General features: G+C 30.9%; 1 protein-coding gene across 1 annotated transcript; it reads left to right on the top strand.

Moving 5' to 3' along the window:
• Positions 1-5,590: 5,590 nt before the first annotated feature.
• On the top strand, positions 5,591-11,906 carry LOC132744150 (uncharacterized). Its single transcript, XM_060732768.1, has 3 exons — positions 5,591-6,175; positions 10,351-10,491; positions 10,972-11,906. Exons 1-3 carry the CDS (start codon positions 6,024-6,026, stop codon positions 11,165-11,167), a joined length of 489 nt encoding a protein of 162 aa, XP_060588751.1. The 5' UTR covers positions 5,591-6,023; the 3' UTR covers positions 11,168-11,906.
• The last annotated feature ends 691 nt before the right edge of the window (positions 11,907-12,597 follow it).

Below are 12,597 nucleotides of genomic sequence, written 5' to 3'. Positions count from 1 at the left end.
TTACGGTTTAAGGAAACTCAGTTACTAGACAAAATGTTGCATGTCATGTATGGAATAAAACCAACTGCAAAAGAGACGCATGTGAAATAGCTACAATAAAGAATGTACATAAAGTTACTTCCCTATTCCTTATTCCTTATTCCTTTTCCGAATAAGGAATAAGGAATCAGTTCCTTATTCCTTTTTCGAATAAGGAATAGGGAACTAGTTCCTGATTCCTTATTCAAATCTAAATAAGGAACAGCAGAATTAGTATTTATTTAAAATAAAATTTATACCTCATTCAAATCATTGCATAAAGAATCTGCATAAATTATTTTGGAAAAAAGTGTTAAAGTCGAATAAGGAATAGGGAACCAGTTCCTTATTCCTTATTCAACTCCGAATAAGGAACAAAAGAAAATACGTAAAGAAAGACACCAGTTGCAGTTATTTTTGATAAATTTGCATAAGAATTGCAAGGATCAATCATTAAAATCATGAAATAAAGCATCTACATAATTTTTTTTGACAAAAATGTTAAAGTCGAATAAGGAATAGGGAACCAGTTCCTTATTCAACTCCGAATAAGGAACAGAAGAAAATATGTAAAGAAAGACACCAGTTTCAGTTATTTTTGATAAATTTGCATAAGAATTGCAAGGATCAATCATTAAAATCATGAAATAAAGCATCTACATAATTTTTTTTGGACAAAAATGTTAAAGTCGAATAAGGAATAGGGAACCAGTTCCTTATTCCTTATTCAACTCCGAATAAGGAACAGAAGAAAATATGTAAAGAAAGACACCAGTTGCAGTTATTTTTTATAAATTTGCATAAGAATTGCAAGGATCAATCATTAAAATCATGAAATAAAGCACCTACATAATTTTTTTTGAAAAAAAAATGTTAAAGTCGAATAAGGAATGGGGAACCAGTTTCTTATTCCTTATTCAACTCCGAATAAGGAACAGAAGTTATTACGTAAAGAAAGACACCAGTTGCAGTTATTTTTGATAAATCTGCATAAGAATTGCAAGCATCAATCATTAAAAATCATGAAATAAAGCATCTACATAAAAAAAATTGAAAAAAATGTTAAAGTCGAATAAGGAATAGGGAACCATTTCCTTATTCCTTATTCAACTCCGAATAAGGAACAGAAGGAAATACGTAAAGAAAGACACCAGTTGCAAATAAAGCATCTACATAATTTTTTTTGAGAAAAATGTTAAAGTCGAATAAGGAATAGGAAACCAGTTCCTTATTCCTTATTCAACTCCGAATAAGGAACAGAAGGAAATACGTAAAGAAAGATTCCAGTTGCAGTTATTTTTGATAAATTTGCATAAGAATTGCAAGGATCAATCATTAAAATCATGAAATAAAGCATCTACATAAATTTTTTTTGACAAAAATGTTAAAGTCGAATAAGGAATAGGGAACCAGTTCCTTATTCCTTATTCAACTCCGAATAAGGAACAGAAGAAAATATGTAAAGAAAGACACCAGTTTCAGTTATTTTTGATAAATTTGCATAAGAATTGCAAGGATCAATCATTAAAATCATGAAATAAAGCTTCTACATAAATTTTTTTGAAAAAAAATGTTAAAGTCGAATAAGGAATAGGGAACCAGTTCCTTATTCCTTATTCAACCCCGAATAAGGAACAGAAGTTATTACGTAAAGAAAGACACCAGTTGCAGTTATTTTTGATAAATCTGCATAAGAATTGCAAGAATCAATCATTAAAATCATGAAATAAAGCATCTACATAATTTTTTTTGAGAAAAATGTTAAAGTCGAATAAGGAATAGGAAACCAGTTCCTTATTCCTTATTCAACTCCGAATAAGGAACAGAAGGAAATACGTAAAGAAAGACACCAGTTGCAGTTATTTTTTATAAATCTGCATTAGAATTGCAAGGATCAATCATAAGAATCATGAAATAAAGCATTAGCATAAAAATATTTTGGAAAAAAAATGTTCAGGTTCAGTCGACTCCGAATAAGGAACAGAAGTTATTACGTAAAGAAAGACAGCAGTTGCAATTATTATTGATAAATCTGCATTAGAATTGCAAGGATCAATCATTAAAACCGTGAAGTAAAGCATCTACATAAATTTTTTGAAAAAAATGTTAAAGTCGAATAAGGAATAGGGAACCAGTTCCTTATTCCTTATTCAACTCCGAATAAGGAACAGAAGAAAAAACGTAAAGAAAGACACCAGTTGCAGTTATTTTTGATAAATTTGCATAAGAATTGCAAGGATGAATCATTAAAATAATGAAATAAAGCATCTACATAATTTTTTTTTTGAAAAAAATGTTAAAGTCGAATAAGGAATAGGGAACCAGTTCTTTATTCCTTGTTCAACTCCGAATAAGGAACAGAAGAAGATATGTAAAGAAAGACACTAGTTGCAGTTATTTTTGATAAATTTGCATAAGAATTGCAAGGATCAATCATTAAAATCATGAAATAAAGCATCTACATAATTTTTTTTGAAAAAAAATGTTAAAGTCGAATAAGGAATAGGGAACCAGTTCCTTATTCCTTATTCAACTCCGAATAAGAAACAGAGAAAATACGTAAAGAAAGACACCAGTTGCAGTTATTTTTGATAAATCTGCATAAGAATTGCAAGGATCAATCATTAAAATCATGAAAAAAAGCATCTACATAATTTTTTTCTTTTTAAAATGTTAAAGTCGAATAAGGAATAGGGAATCAGTTCCTTATTCCTTATTCAACTCCGAATAAGGAACAGAAGAAAATACGTAAAGAAAGACACCAGTTGCAGTTACTTTTGATAAATTTGCATAAGAATTGCAAGGATCAATCATTAAAATCATGAAATAAAGCATCTACATAATTTTTTTTTGGACAAAAATGTTAAAGTCGAATAAGGAATAGGGAACCAGTTCCTTATTCCTTATTCAACTCCGAATAAGGAACAGAAGAAAATATGTAAAGAAAGACACCAGTTGCAGTTATTTTTTATAAATTTGCATAAGAATTGCAAGGATCAATCATTAAAATCATGAAATAAAGCACCTACATAATTTTTTTTAAAAAAAAATGTTAAAGTCGAATAAGGAGTGGGGAACCAAGTTCTTATTCCTTATTCAACTCCGAATAAGGAACAGAAGTTATTACGTAAAGAAAGACACCAGTTGCAGTTATTTTTGATAAATCTGCATAAGAATTGCAAGCATCAATCATTAAAATCATGAAATAAAGCATCTACATAAAAAAAAATTGAAAAAAAAGTTAAAGTCGAATAAGGAATAGGGAACCATTTCCTTATTCCTTATTCAACTCCGAATAAGGAACAGAATTCCTTCTGTAAAGAAAGACACCAGTTGCAGTTATATTTTATAAATCTGCATTAGAATTGCAAGGATCAATCATAAGAATCATGAAATAAAGCATTAGCATAAAAATATTTTGGAAAAAAAATGTTCAGGTTCAGTCGACTCCGAATAAGGAACAGAAGTTATTACGTAAAGAAAGACAGCAGTTGCAATTATTATTGATAAATCTGCATTAGAATTGCAAGGATCAATCATTAAAACCGTGAAGTAAAGCATCTACATAAATTTTTTGAAAAAAATGTTTAAGTCGAATAAGGAATAGGGAACCAGTTCCTTATTCCTTATTCAACTCCGAATAAGGTACAGAAGAAAAAACGTAAAGAAAAACACTAGTTGCAGTTATTTTTGATAAATTTGCATAAGAATTGCAAGAATCAATCATTAAAATAATGAAATAAAGCATCTACATAATTTTTTTTAAAAAAAATTGTTAAAGTCGAATAAGGAATAGGGAACCAGTTCCTTATTCCTTGTTCAACTCCGAATAAGGAACAGAAGAATATATGTAAAGAAAGACACTAGTTGCAGTTATTTTTGATAAATTTGCATAAGAATTGCAAGGATCAATCATTAAAATCATGAAATAAAGCATCTACATCATTTTTTTTTGAAAAAAAAAATGTTAAAGTCGAATAAGGAATAGGGAACCAGTTCCTTATTCCTTATTCAACTCCGAATAAGGAACAGAAGTTATTACGTAAAGAAAGACACCAGTTGCAGTTTTTTTTTATAATTTTGCATAAGAATTGCAAGAATCAATCATTAAAATTATGAAATAAATCATCTACATAATTTTTTTTTTTAAAAATGTTAAAGTCGAATAAGGAATAGGGAACCAGTTCCTTATTCCTTATTCAACTCCGAATAAGGAACAGAAGGAAATACGTAAAGAAAGACACCAGTTGCAGTTATTTTTTATAAATCTGCATTAGAATTGCAAGGATTAATCATAAGAATCATGAAATACAGCATAAGCATAACAATATTTTGGAAAAAAAATGTTCAGGTTCATTCGACTCCGAATAAGGAACAGAAGTTATTACGTAAAGAAAGACACCAGTTGTAGTTATTTTTGATAAAACTGCATAAGAATTGCAAGAATCAATCATTAAAATCATGAAATAAAGCATCTACATAATTTTTTTTGAAAAAAAATGTTAAAGTCGAATAAGGAATAGGGAACCAGTTCCTTATTCCTTATTCAACTCCGAATAAGGAACAGAAGGAAATACGTAAAGAAAGACACCAGTTGCAGTTATTTTTTTATAAATCTGCATTAGAATTGCAAGGATCAATCATAAGAATCATGAAATAAAGCATTAGCATAAAAATATTTTGGAAAAAAAATGTTCAGGTTCATTCGACTCCGAATAAGGAACAGAAGTTATTACGTAAAGAAAGACAGCAGTTGCAATTATTATTGATAAATCTGCATTAGAATTGCAAGGATCAATCATTCAAACCGTGAAATAAAGCATCTACATATTTTTTTGAAAAAAAAAAATGCCATTCTGTCCATGGGGAGGAGAAACTAGAGATAACTGGATAACACGTGCACAATTGACAATCTTTTGTTCATGTTACATTTCATTCTTACATCCAATGTGAAGGTTAGAAAATGGCTGACAGAGAGTGGTGGAATCGGAATAGTTATTCTCGAAGTATCCGACCTGTTCACCAGAAGACGTTGGGCAGAGGGGAAATTGTTATGGATAAGAAACACAAATCCCGAATTAGTAAATGACCATGTCATTAATCTATTCGGGACAGAACATTAACATTTCGTGAGATATTATGGAGACCTTCAGACACATACGTCAGAATCAATCTGTTCAAATGATAAATGCCCGCAAAGAGTCGAACAAAGATCATCTGGAGAGATTGTTTTTTCAGTAAGTTATAATTACGCTACAATTCAAAGAACAAAACTACAATTTCCATTACAGTAATATCACCTCGCAATGTTTATAGCACATAATAATGTTACTATGTATTAGCTTTTATGTTCTTTTAGTTTCAAATTCTTAAAAAAACGTCTATGCACTATGAAGTTTCATATTGATATCTTAAATACTTTTTGATTGACATTCAGAACAGATATTAATTAATATGAAAAACTAGGGACAATAACTCAAAATTTATTGTGTAAAGAGTTACAGTCAATATACACAGCATGACGCCTTAGTGACATATATGCACTTTGGATGATTAATTATGAAACCTCAGATAATATTTTGAGTTCTGATTCAAAATTAAATGTGAATAAAAAATTGCAAAATGGAATAACTGAAAAAAAAATGAAATGAAGATTAACAGTATCTATATATTGCACTTAGGCTCAATAAGATTTAATGATAAAAGCAGTTTCAGGTTCATAAGTAAATAGTTGATAGAATATATTCCAAACTAGAGATGTGGCGTACGGACTGAAGGACGAAAAGCCAGACGGACAAATTCAGATCTATATCCCTACACCTTCTGAGATTATCACAAGACTGACAAAATAGTTAAAATATACAAATTACTAAAACACAAATGTAGTGTACAAAGCTTATAACTTTTACAAGGCATACGCCACTTCTACAACATTTAAAAGATTGTAAGAAATTTCTATGCATGTATGTCAATGATACCCAAAATCTGTTTCTTTTAAATAGTTTATGCAGCTAGCAATGGCCAAAATCATTTTGACTTATTCGTATTGTTTCAGTAATACAGAACGACGTACAATCCAAGACTCTTTGGATTTTTGGTCAAGTAACAGGGACATTGTTTTACAGAAATGTAGAAAAAAGCGTCAAGGTCGTAAGAGGTATTGGTGTAAATTTTGTTCTGCATAGTTTTATTTAATCCAAAGTTACTTCGTGTGCATGAAGGGTTCGAACTGTTGCCTAATATTGGACGAAACTAGTTATATAACACTTTATAATACTGCACGTTTGTAACGTCACTTTTCATTGGATAATAATGATGTTTATATTATTAGTTATAAAGATTGTTGGTAGGTTATATGGCCCTATATCAACGGCTATTTGTACATATAACCCGAACCGCTAGGCGAGGGTTATATTGCAAACATCTGTTTATATACGGCCATATAACCTTTCAGCAATCTTTATATAATACATCATTTTTAGAGAAAAAAAGTAAGATTTATTTATGAATCGACATCAGCCGTGTATATAAAATTATATAAACGTCACGATTATCCATTGAAAAGCGACGTTACAAACGTGCAGTATTATATAGCTTTATATACACGGCTTCTTTCAGTTTATGTAGAAATCACATATTTCCCCCAAAAAGGAAGTATGCTGTATTATATATTCGTCATAAAGATTCCTGACATGTTATAAGGCCGTATATAAAAGGTTGTATGCAATATAACCCTCGCCTAGCGGCTCGGGTTATATATACAAACAATCGTTTATATAGGGCCATATAATCTGTCAAGAATCTTTATAACTAATGATATATCACTTTTGACTACTGTGTTTCATTATATCTATAAAAAAGATGATGGAATTTCATAAGTACGATTGCTTTATATAACTTATAAAATTGTAAAAAGGACAGTTGACAACTATATGGAACAGAATTAATGCATTTATTCCATCTTGCTTTATGATATCGGAATTTCTTTATTTGTTTCCCAAACTCCTTTATACATGAAAACCGGGGTTTTTGCTAAATTCAAAAATCCCTTTAATGATTACTAAATGCCCCTTTATGAAATTGGGAAACCTTGTTTTTCCCCTACAAAACCCATAAAACTCAATTTTTAATATGCTAAAATGTTTAAAATTGCATTTTTTTTTTTAAGGGAAAAACGATTTTTTTGGGTTTTTTAAAAATAACTTTTCTTTATAACTAAGTAAAGGGAATTGAAATTTTTAAAATGTGCTATAAATCGCCACTTATTGTCGGATGTAATATTCATTTTGATCAAATAATTTGGCTGATTTGATGGTCTTAGCATTCATAGCATTTCAATTTATTCCCACTGATTAAATATATATGCAATACATTGATCACTGCGCATCGAAACGAAGTGACCAACGATAGCGATTTATATCGCATGTGAACAGTAGCACTTAAGATTGGCAATAAGCAGAATGCGATTGCAATAATTTGTGTTCATATTATGAAGATGTTCGCTTTGTACGGTAAATCCCCGTTATTTTCCCGGATGATCCCTTATTTTTGGCACGTGGAGTAAAACAAGTACGTCCACTTTAATAGGGGCGTACACAGGAACATTGGGGGACTGAATGTAAATTTTAAAAACAAAGAATCACGAAAATGCGAACAGACAAAAGTGCGTGTTTTTTTGAAATTCCCCAGCATGGGGAAAAATTTATATGTCTCTATAAATTTAAATCCTACAAGTGGCAATCACCCTTATCAATTTTTTACACTTTTTTTTTGAGGTGTGTGAAATTAAAATTAATTTTTTTCAACTTAAGTGGCCCCGAATTTAAAGGGGGTGTGTTTTTTATTTTCTCTTGGCCACGAGATACTTTTCTTTGGGCCACGGTTACTAAGTCGTGGGCCCAAAAATATTTAAGTCGGGGGAATGTTTATATTTTGGGCCCACATTACAAAATCGGGGCCAACAGTAATTAATTTCCGGGGGAACGAAAACAAAGTGGGGCCCACGGGGTTACTAAGCTGGCCAAATAAATAAGTCTTTGGGAAAATTACCTTCTACCCGAAAAAATTTTAGTGTGGCCCAACAAAAAAATTTTTAATTTAAAATCGTGCAAAACAGATAAATAACCAATAAATTACACTATATTTTTAATATTCCTAACAAGGATGGCCCCTACTTCACTTGTCCGTAAAAGTGCCATTTATACAAAGTTATTGATTGGTCAAAGATTTAGCGTCATTGTGACCCTGATTTCTGACCAAATTGCCTAAAAATGATTAGGTGTCATCTACTGATCTTTTAAGGTTATATAAACTACGGCTTATTCTTTCTAAATCATTCATCAGACAAGGATTTGCATGAAGTGTCATATATTTATCTGACCTGTGACCCTCAAGCCATCCTTATAGGATATCTACTGTCCATGGGCAATGTCCCTTCCCAATAAAATAAACCAGGACTGAGTCCCTCTCAAGTTTTGGTATAAACAATGTTAACAGGCCTTTGTACGTACAAAATGACCAATTCTATCATAGAATTGTCCCAACAAAGGGCTTTAACTAAAGAGATAAATAAAAAACACACACATGTCACTTAGTAACTCGTGGCCACGACTTAGTACAGTACAAACTTGATTTTTTTTTGTAAAATAAAATAAATATAATTTGGCTTCACACAAACATTGTGATTTAAATACTTTACACTGTAATTGGGCAGTATGAATATTCATGTATAGTGTTATTACAAAAATATATATGGAAGTTTCTTTTAAAGACAGGCACAACTTTACTTGACCCGTAATAAGGAAAGCAGATTCCTATACATTATGTGTGTGTGTTTTTATTTAAATAAAAACATATTTAGTAAGAATTTTATAGATTTCAATAAATTTCTGTGATAAAAATATATTACTGAAAGATGTGCATAGTATATCTTTAAGCACAAATGTATGTGAATGTGTTGGTATGTTCGGGATGTTTGATCTATAATCAGACACACATATGCCCAACATTTGTAATTGACTATGCACATGTCACAAAAATAAACAACTTCCTTCTTTCCTTATTATACATGTATATTTTAATGTGTTACATACCTATTCGCCACTTTTAGTGACTGAGACAGTTATTAAGTTAAAATGCCAATTAATAAGTTTTCCTTTTCAATGTCCAAGTCATTAGATAAAGACCTTCGCAATCGTAGGCAGGTGCTTAACAACTGGATGACAGCAGTATATGTTTTGATAACGGAGTACACTATGACCATTATTGCATGAAACTTACACGTATATATTCCATCCCAGCTCATCAACGTTTCTTTGGGGTAGGTGCAGCCCTTAAGCCAAGGCCTGAGTCCGCCACTGAACGTATAACTGCCCCATTGAATAACTGTTTACGAGCATATTTTTTCTATTAGACTGTATACATATACATGTATAAAATTATATTGCATAATCCTTACTACTTGTATTTATATTCTTTCCACTGCAATTTATGTATTAAGCGCTTGGTACGTATTTATAGCATTGTCTCCCTCTGTATTTTAACGTATAACCACGATGGCCCTAACGGTATTCCGTAATACATGTATTTACATGTACGGAAAATTCCGATGATAGGCGAATCATGGAAAAAATCCGTTGATATCGATAACAGAGTTCTCGCACCTTAACAGTTCACAAGACATTGTTTAAATTGTTTATCATAATGTAAGATGATCAAACATAATCCACAAAGCCTCAGACACCGAGCTTTATTAAGCATAAACACTGAATAATGGATATAAGCGAAAGCTAATAGTAATCACGCCATGCGAGCTGTAAATCAAATAAGTCCCCTTTTAACAAAATCCATCAGGGAACAAAAAATAGTCAATTTTAAATGACTTCTACATACAAGTAATACAAAAAAAAAACTAAACCGTAAATGGTTTGTATAGAGCATGAAGAAAGGTAGCTTATACATAAAGGTATAAGACGTTAACATTTTATAGTGTTCCAGTTTAATAGTTATCACTCAATGAAAGAATTGGTCACTACGAAATGTTTGAATGAAATAATGAAAAATGGAATTCAGAATAATGCAACGTTTAAATATCATAAAGCAAGATGGAATCAATCATAATGCAAGTTCTAATGTCATGTAGCAAGATGGAATTAAGCATGATGCAAGTTCCGATGTCATCAAGCAAGATGGTATCAAGCATAATGCAAGTTCTAATGTCATCAAGCAAGATGGAATTAAGCATAATGCAAGTTCCAATGTCATCAAGCAAGATAGAATAAATGCATTAATTCTATTCCATACAACTAACTATTCTAACAACTTTGTCTTTAGAATATGCACGGGGCATAGAGTGTGGCAACCAAGGCGTTTTCAGAACGGAGACATTCTCCCAGAGTTGCTTATTGTCAATGTTGAAGCATGTGTATTCAAGACAAAGATTGGAGAAGTCGTTACCGTTGGCCCTAGTAGCAGGTTGTCACATTTACATTAATACAGCTTTAAAATAAATTCTTCATAATGAAGTCATTACAACAAAAGTTCAGAGTTAAGCCACCATAAAAGGATACAATGCTGTGTTGTATTATAATGGTCAAAGTTGCTTTTTAAAATATCCGACTTTTTGTCTATGGAATAGATGTTATCGTTGTTGTTATTATTTATTGTTACAACTTTACAGATCCATACTACGAGGTTTTGCATCGCACATGTGTCGATACCGTAATGACGATTTATGATTGAATTATTTTTAGTTTTAATATTGAAAGACAAATTAGTATGGAAATGGTGTTTACAGCTGGTTTATATTCTTATCTTTCGAAAAAATAAACTGCCAATTCCGTGAACATATCCTGATCAACAATTGGACTGTTGTAGATTTGCATATCAATGTCCCTTAAAAGGGATATCGTTACAAATTTAATCTCTCAAAATATTCTTACTTGCTTTTTTCAGATATACCGTGTTTGCCATAACATACGGGAACGGAAACCATTTCATATGTGAATTTTTCCACGATGGTTCCGGTAAGCTATATGACGGGCTGAAAAATAAAGTCCAGCCACAAAAGAAAGAAATGCACGGATATACTCAAGTTCATGCACTACTGCTTCGTGTCAGGCAAAAAAACGTACTTAAAGCAATACTTTAAATAAGTGAAAATGTGTTATTTGTATCATATATCACATAGAACTACAAACGTGTGGAAGCTACAGTAAAGAAACATTTCATAATAACCATCGGCTTTTACAGATGAAAACCTAAAAATTCTACTGTTAATTGCGTAAGACTATGTGAACAACTTCATTTTTCATCTTGTGATTTTTTCTATAAAATGATTTGAGCTTTTCTCGTATCATGTTGTTAATGTAAGTAAAACACATTATCTACTTACAAATGCTTGAATGTCTGTATGGTAATATAGACTTTTGAGAAAAGCTTTTATTTCTTTTCAAATAACTGTCATTAAAGGATAACACTTTTTTTTCTGATTAAATATTAATGTAATGGTTATAAAGTAGCTTACCATAGTAAGTTGTGTCTCTGAAACAACAAATTGATGTTTTGTTTTAATGACAGACAAACATACAAGAGTTTGCTAGACAGACTTTTGCCTAAACATCCAGATGGGTTTATAGGTTTCATGATTATTGATTGCCCGGAGCAAATCTCCTTAACTATGAAAGCATTTAGTTGATATTTGGCGCATAAATAGAGGTGAATGACAGAAAGAATTTACGTATTTCCTTCTGTCCCTTATTCGGAGTTGAATAAGGAATAAGGAACTGGTTCCCTATTCCTTATTCGACTATAACATTTTTTTCAAAAAAAATTATGTAGATGCTTTATTTCAAGATTTTAATGATTGATTCTTGCAATTCTTATGCTGCATATTTATCAAAAATAACTGCAACTGGTGTCTTTCTTTACTTATTTCCTTCTGTTCCTTATTCGGAGTTGAATAAGGAATAAGGAACTGGTTCCCTATTCCTTATTCGACTTTAACATTTTTTTCAAAAAAATTATGTAGATGCTTTATTTCACGATTTTAATGATTGATTCTTGCAATTCTTATGCAGATTTATCAAAAATAACAGCAACTGCTGTCTTAATTTACGTAATTACTTCTGTTCCTTATTTGGAGTCGAATGAACCTGAACATTTTTTTTTCCAAAATATTTTCATGCAGATGCTTTATTTCATGATTTTTTATGATTGATCCTTGCAATTCTAATGTAGATTTATCAAAAATAACTGCAACTGGTGTCTTTCTTTACGTATTTCTTTCTGTTCCTTATTCGAAGTTGAATAAGGAATAAGGAACTGGTTCCCTATTCCTTATTCGACTTTAACATTTTTTTTTCAAAAAAATTATGTAGATGCTTTATTTCACGGTTTTAATGATTGATCCTTGCAATTCTAATGCAGATTTATCAATAATAATTGCAACTGGTGTCTTTCTATACGTAATAACTTCTGTTCCTTATTAGGAGTCGAATGAACCTGAACATATTTTTTTTCAAAATATTTTTATGCTAGATGCTTTATTTCATGATTTTTATGATTGATCCTTGCAATTCT

The sequence above is a fragment of the Ruditapes philippinarum genome, unplaced genomic scaffold, assembly GCF_026571515.1.
Source record: "Ruditapes philippinarum isolate M1 unplaced genomic scaffold, ASM2657151v2 ctg283_1_1_1_1, whole genome shotgun sequence".
In the NCBI taxonomy this organism is placed as follows: domain Eukaryota; kingdom Metazoa; phylum Mollusca; class Bivalvia; order Venerida; family Veneridae; genus Ruditapes; species Ruditapes philippinarum.
This window is presented reverse-complemented; position numbering and strand designations above follow the sequence as displayed.

Excerpts from the sequence above, each read along its gene's own strand:
- LOC132744150 (XM_060732768.1), top strand. The coding sequence starts at position 6,024 with ATGCAGCTAGCAATGGCCAAAATCATTTTGACTTATTCGTATTGTTTC. Across the intron at positions 6,176-10,350 it reads AAGCGTCAAGGTCGTAAGAG|AATATGCACGGGGCATAGAG; the intron begins GTATTGGTGTAA and ends CTTTGTCTTTAG. Across the intron at positions 10,492-10,971 it reads ACCGTTGGCCCTAGTAGCAG|ATATACCGTGTTTGCCATAA; the intron begins GTTGTCACATTT and ends TGCTTTTTTCAG.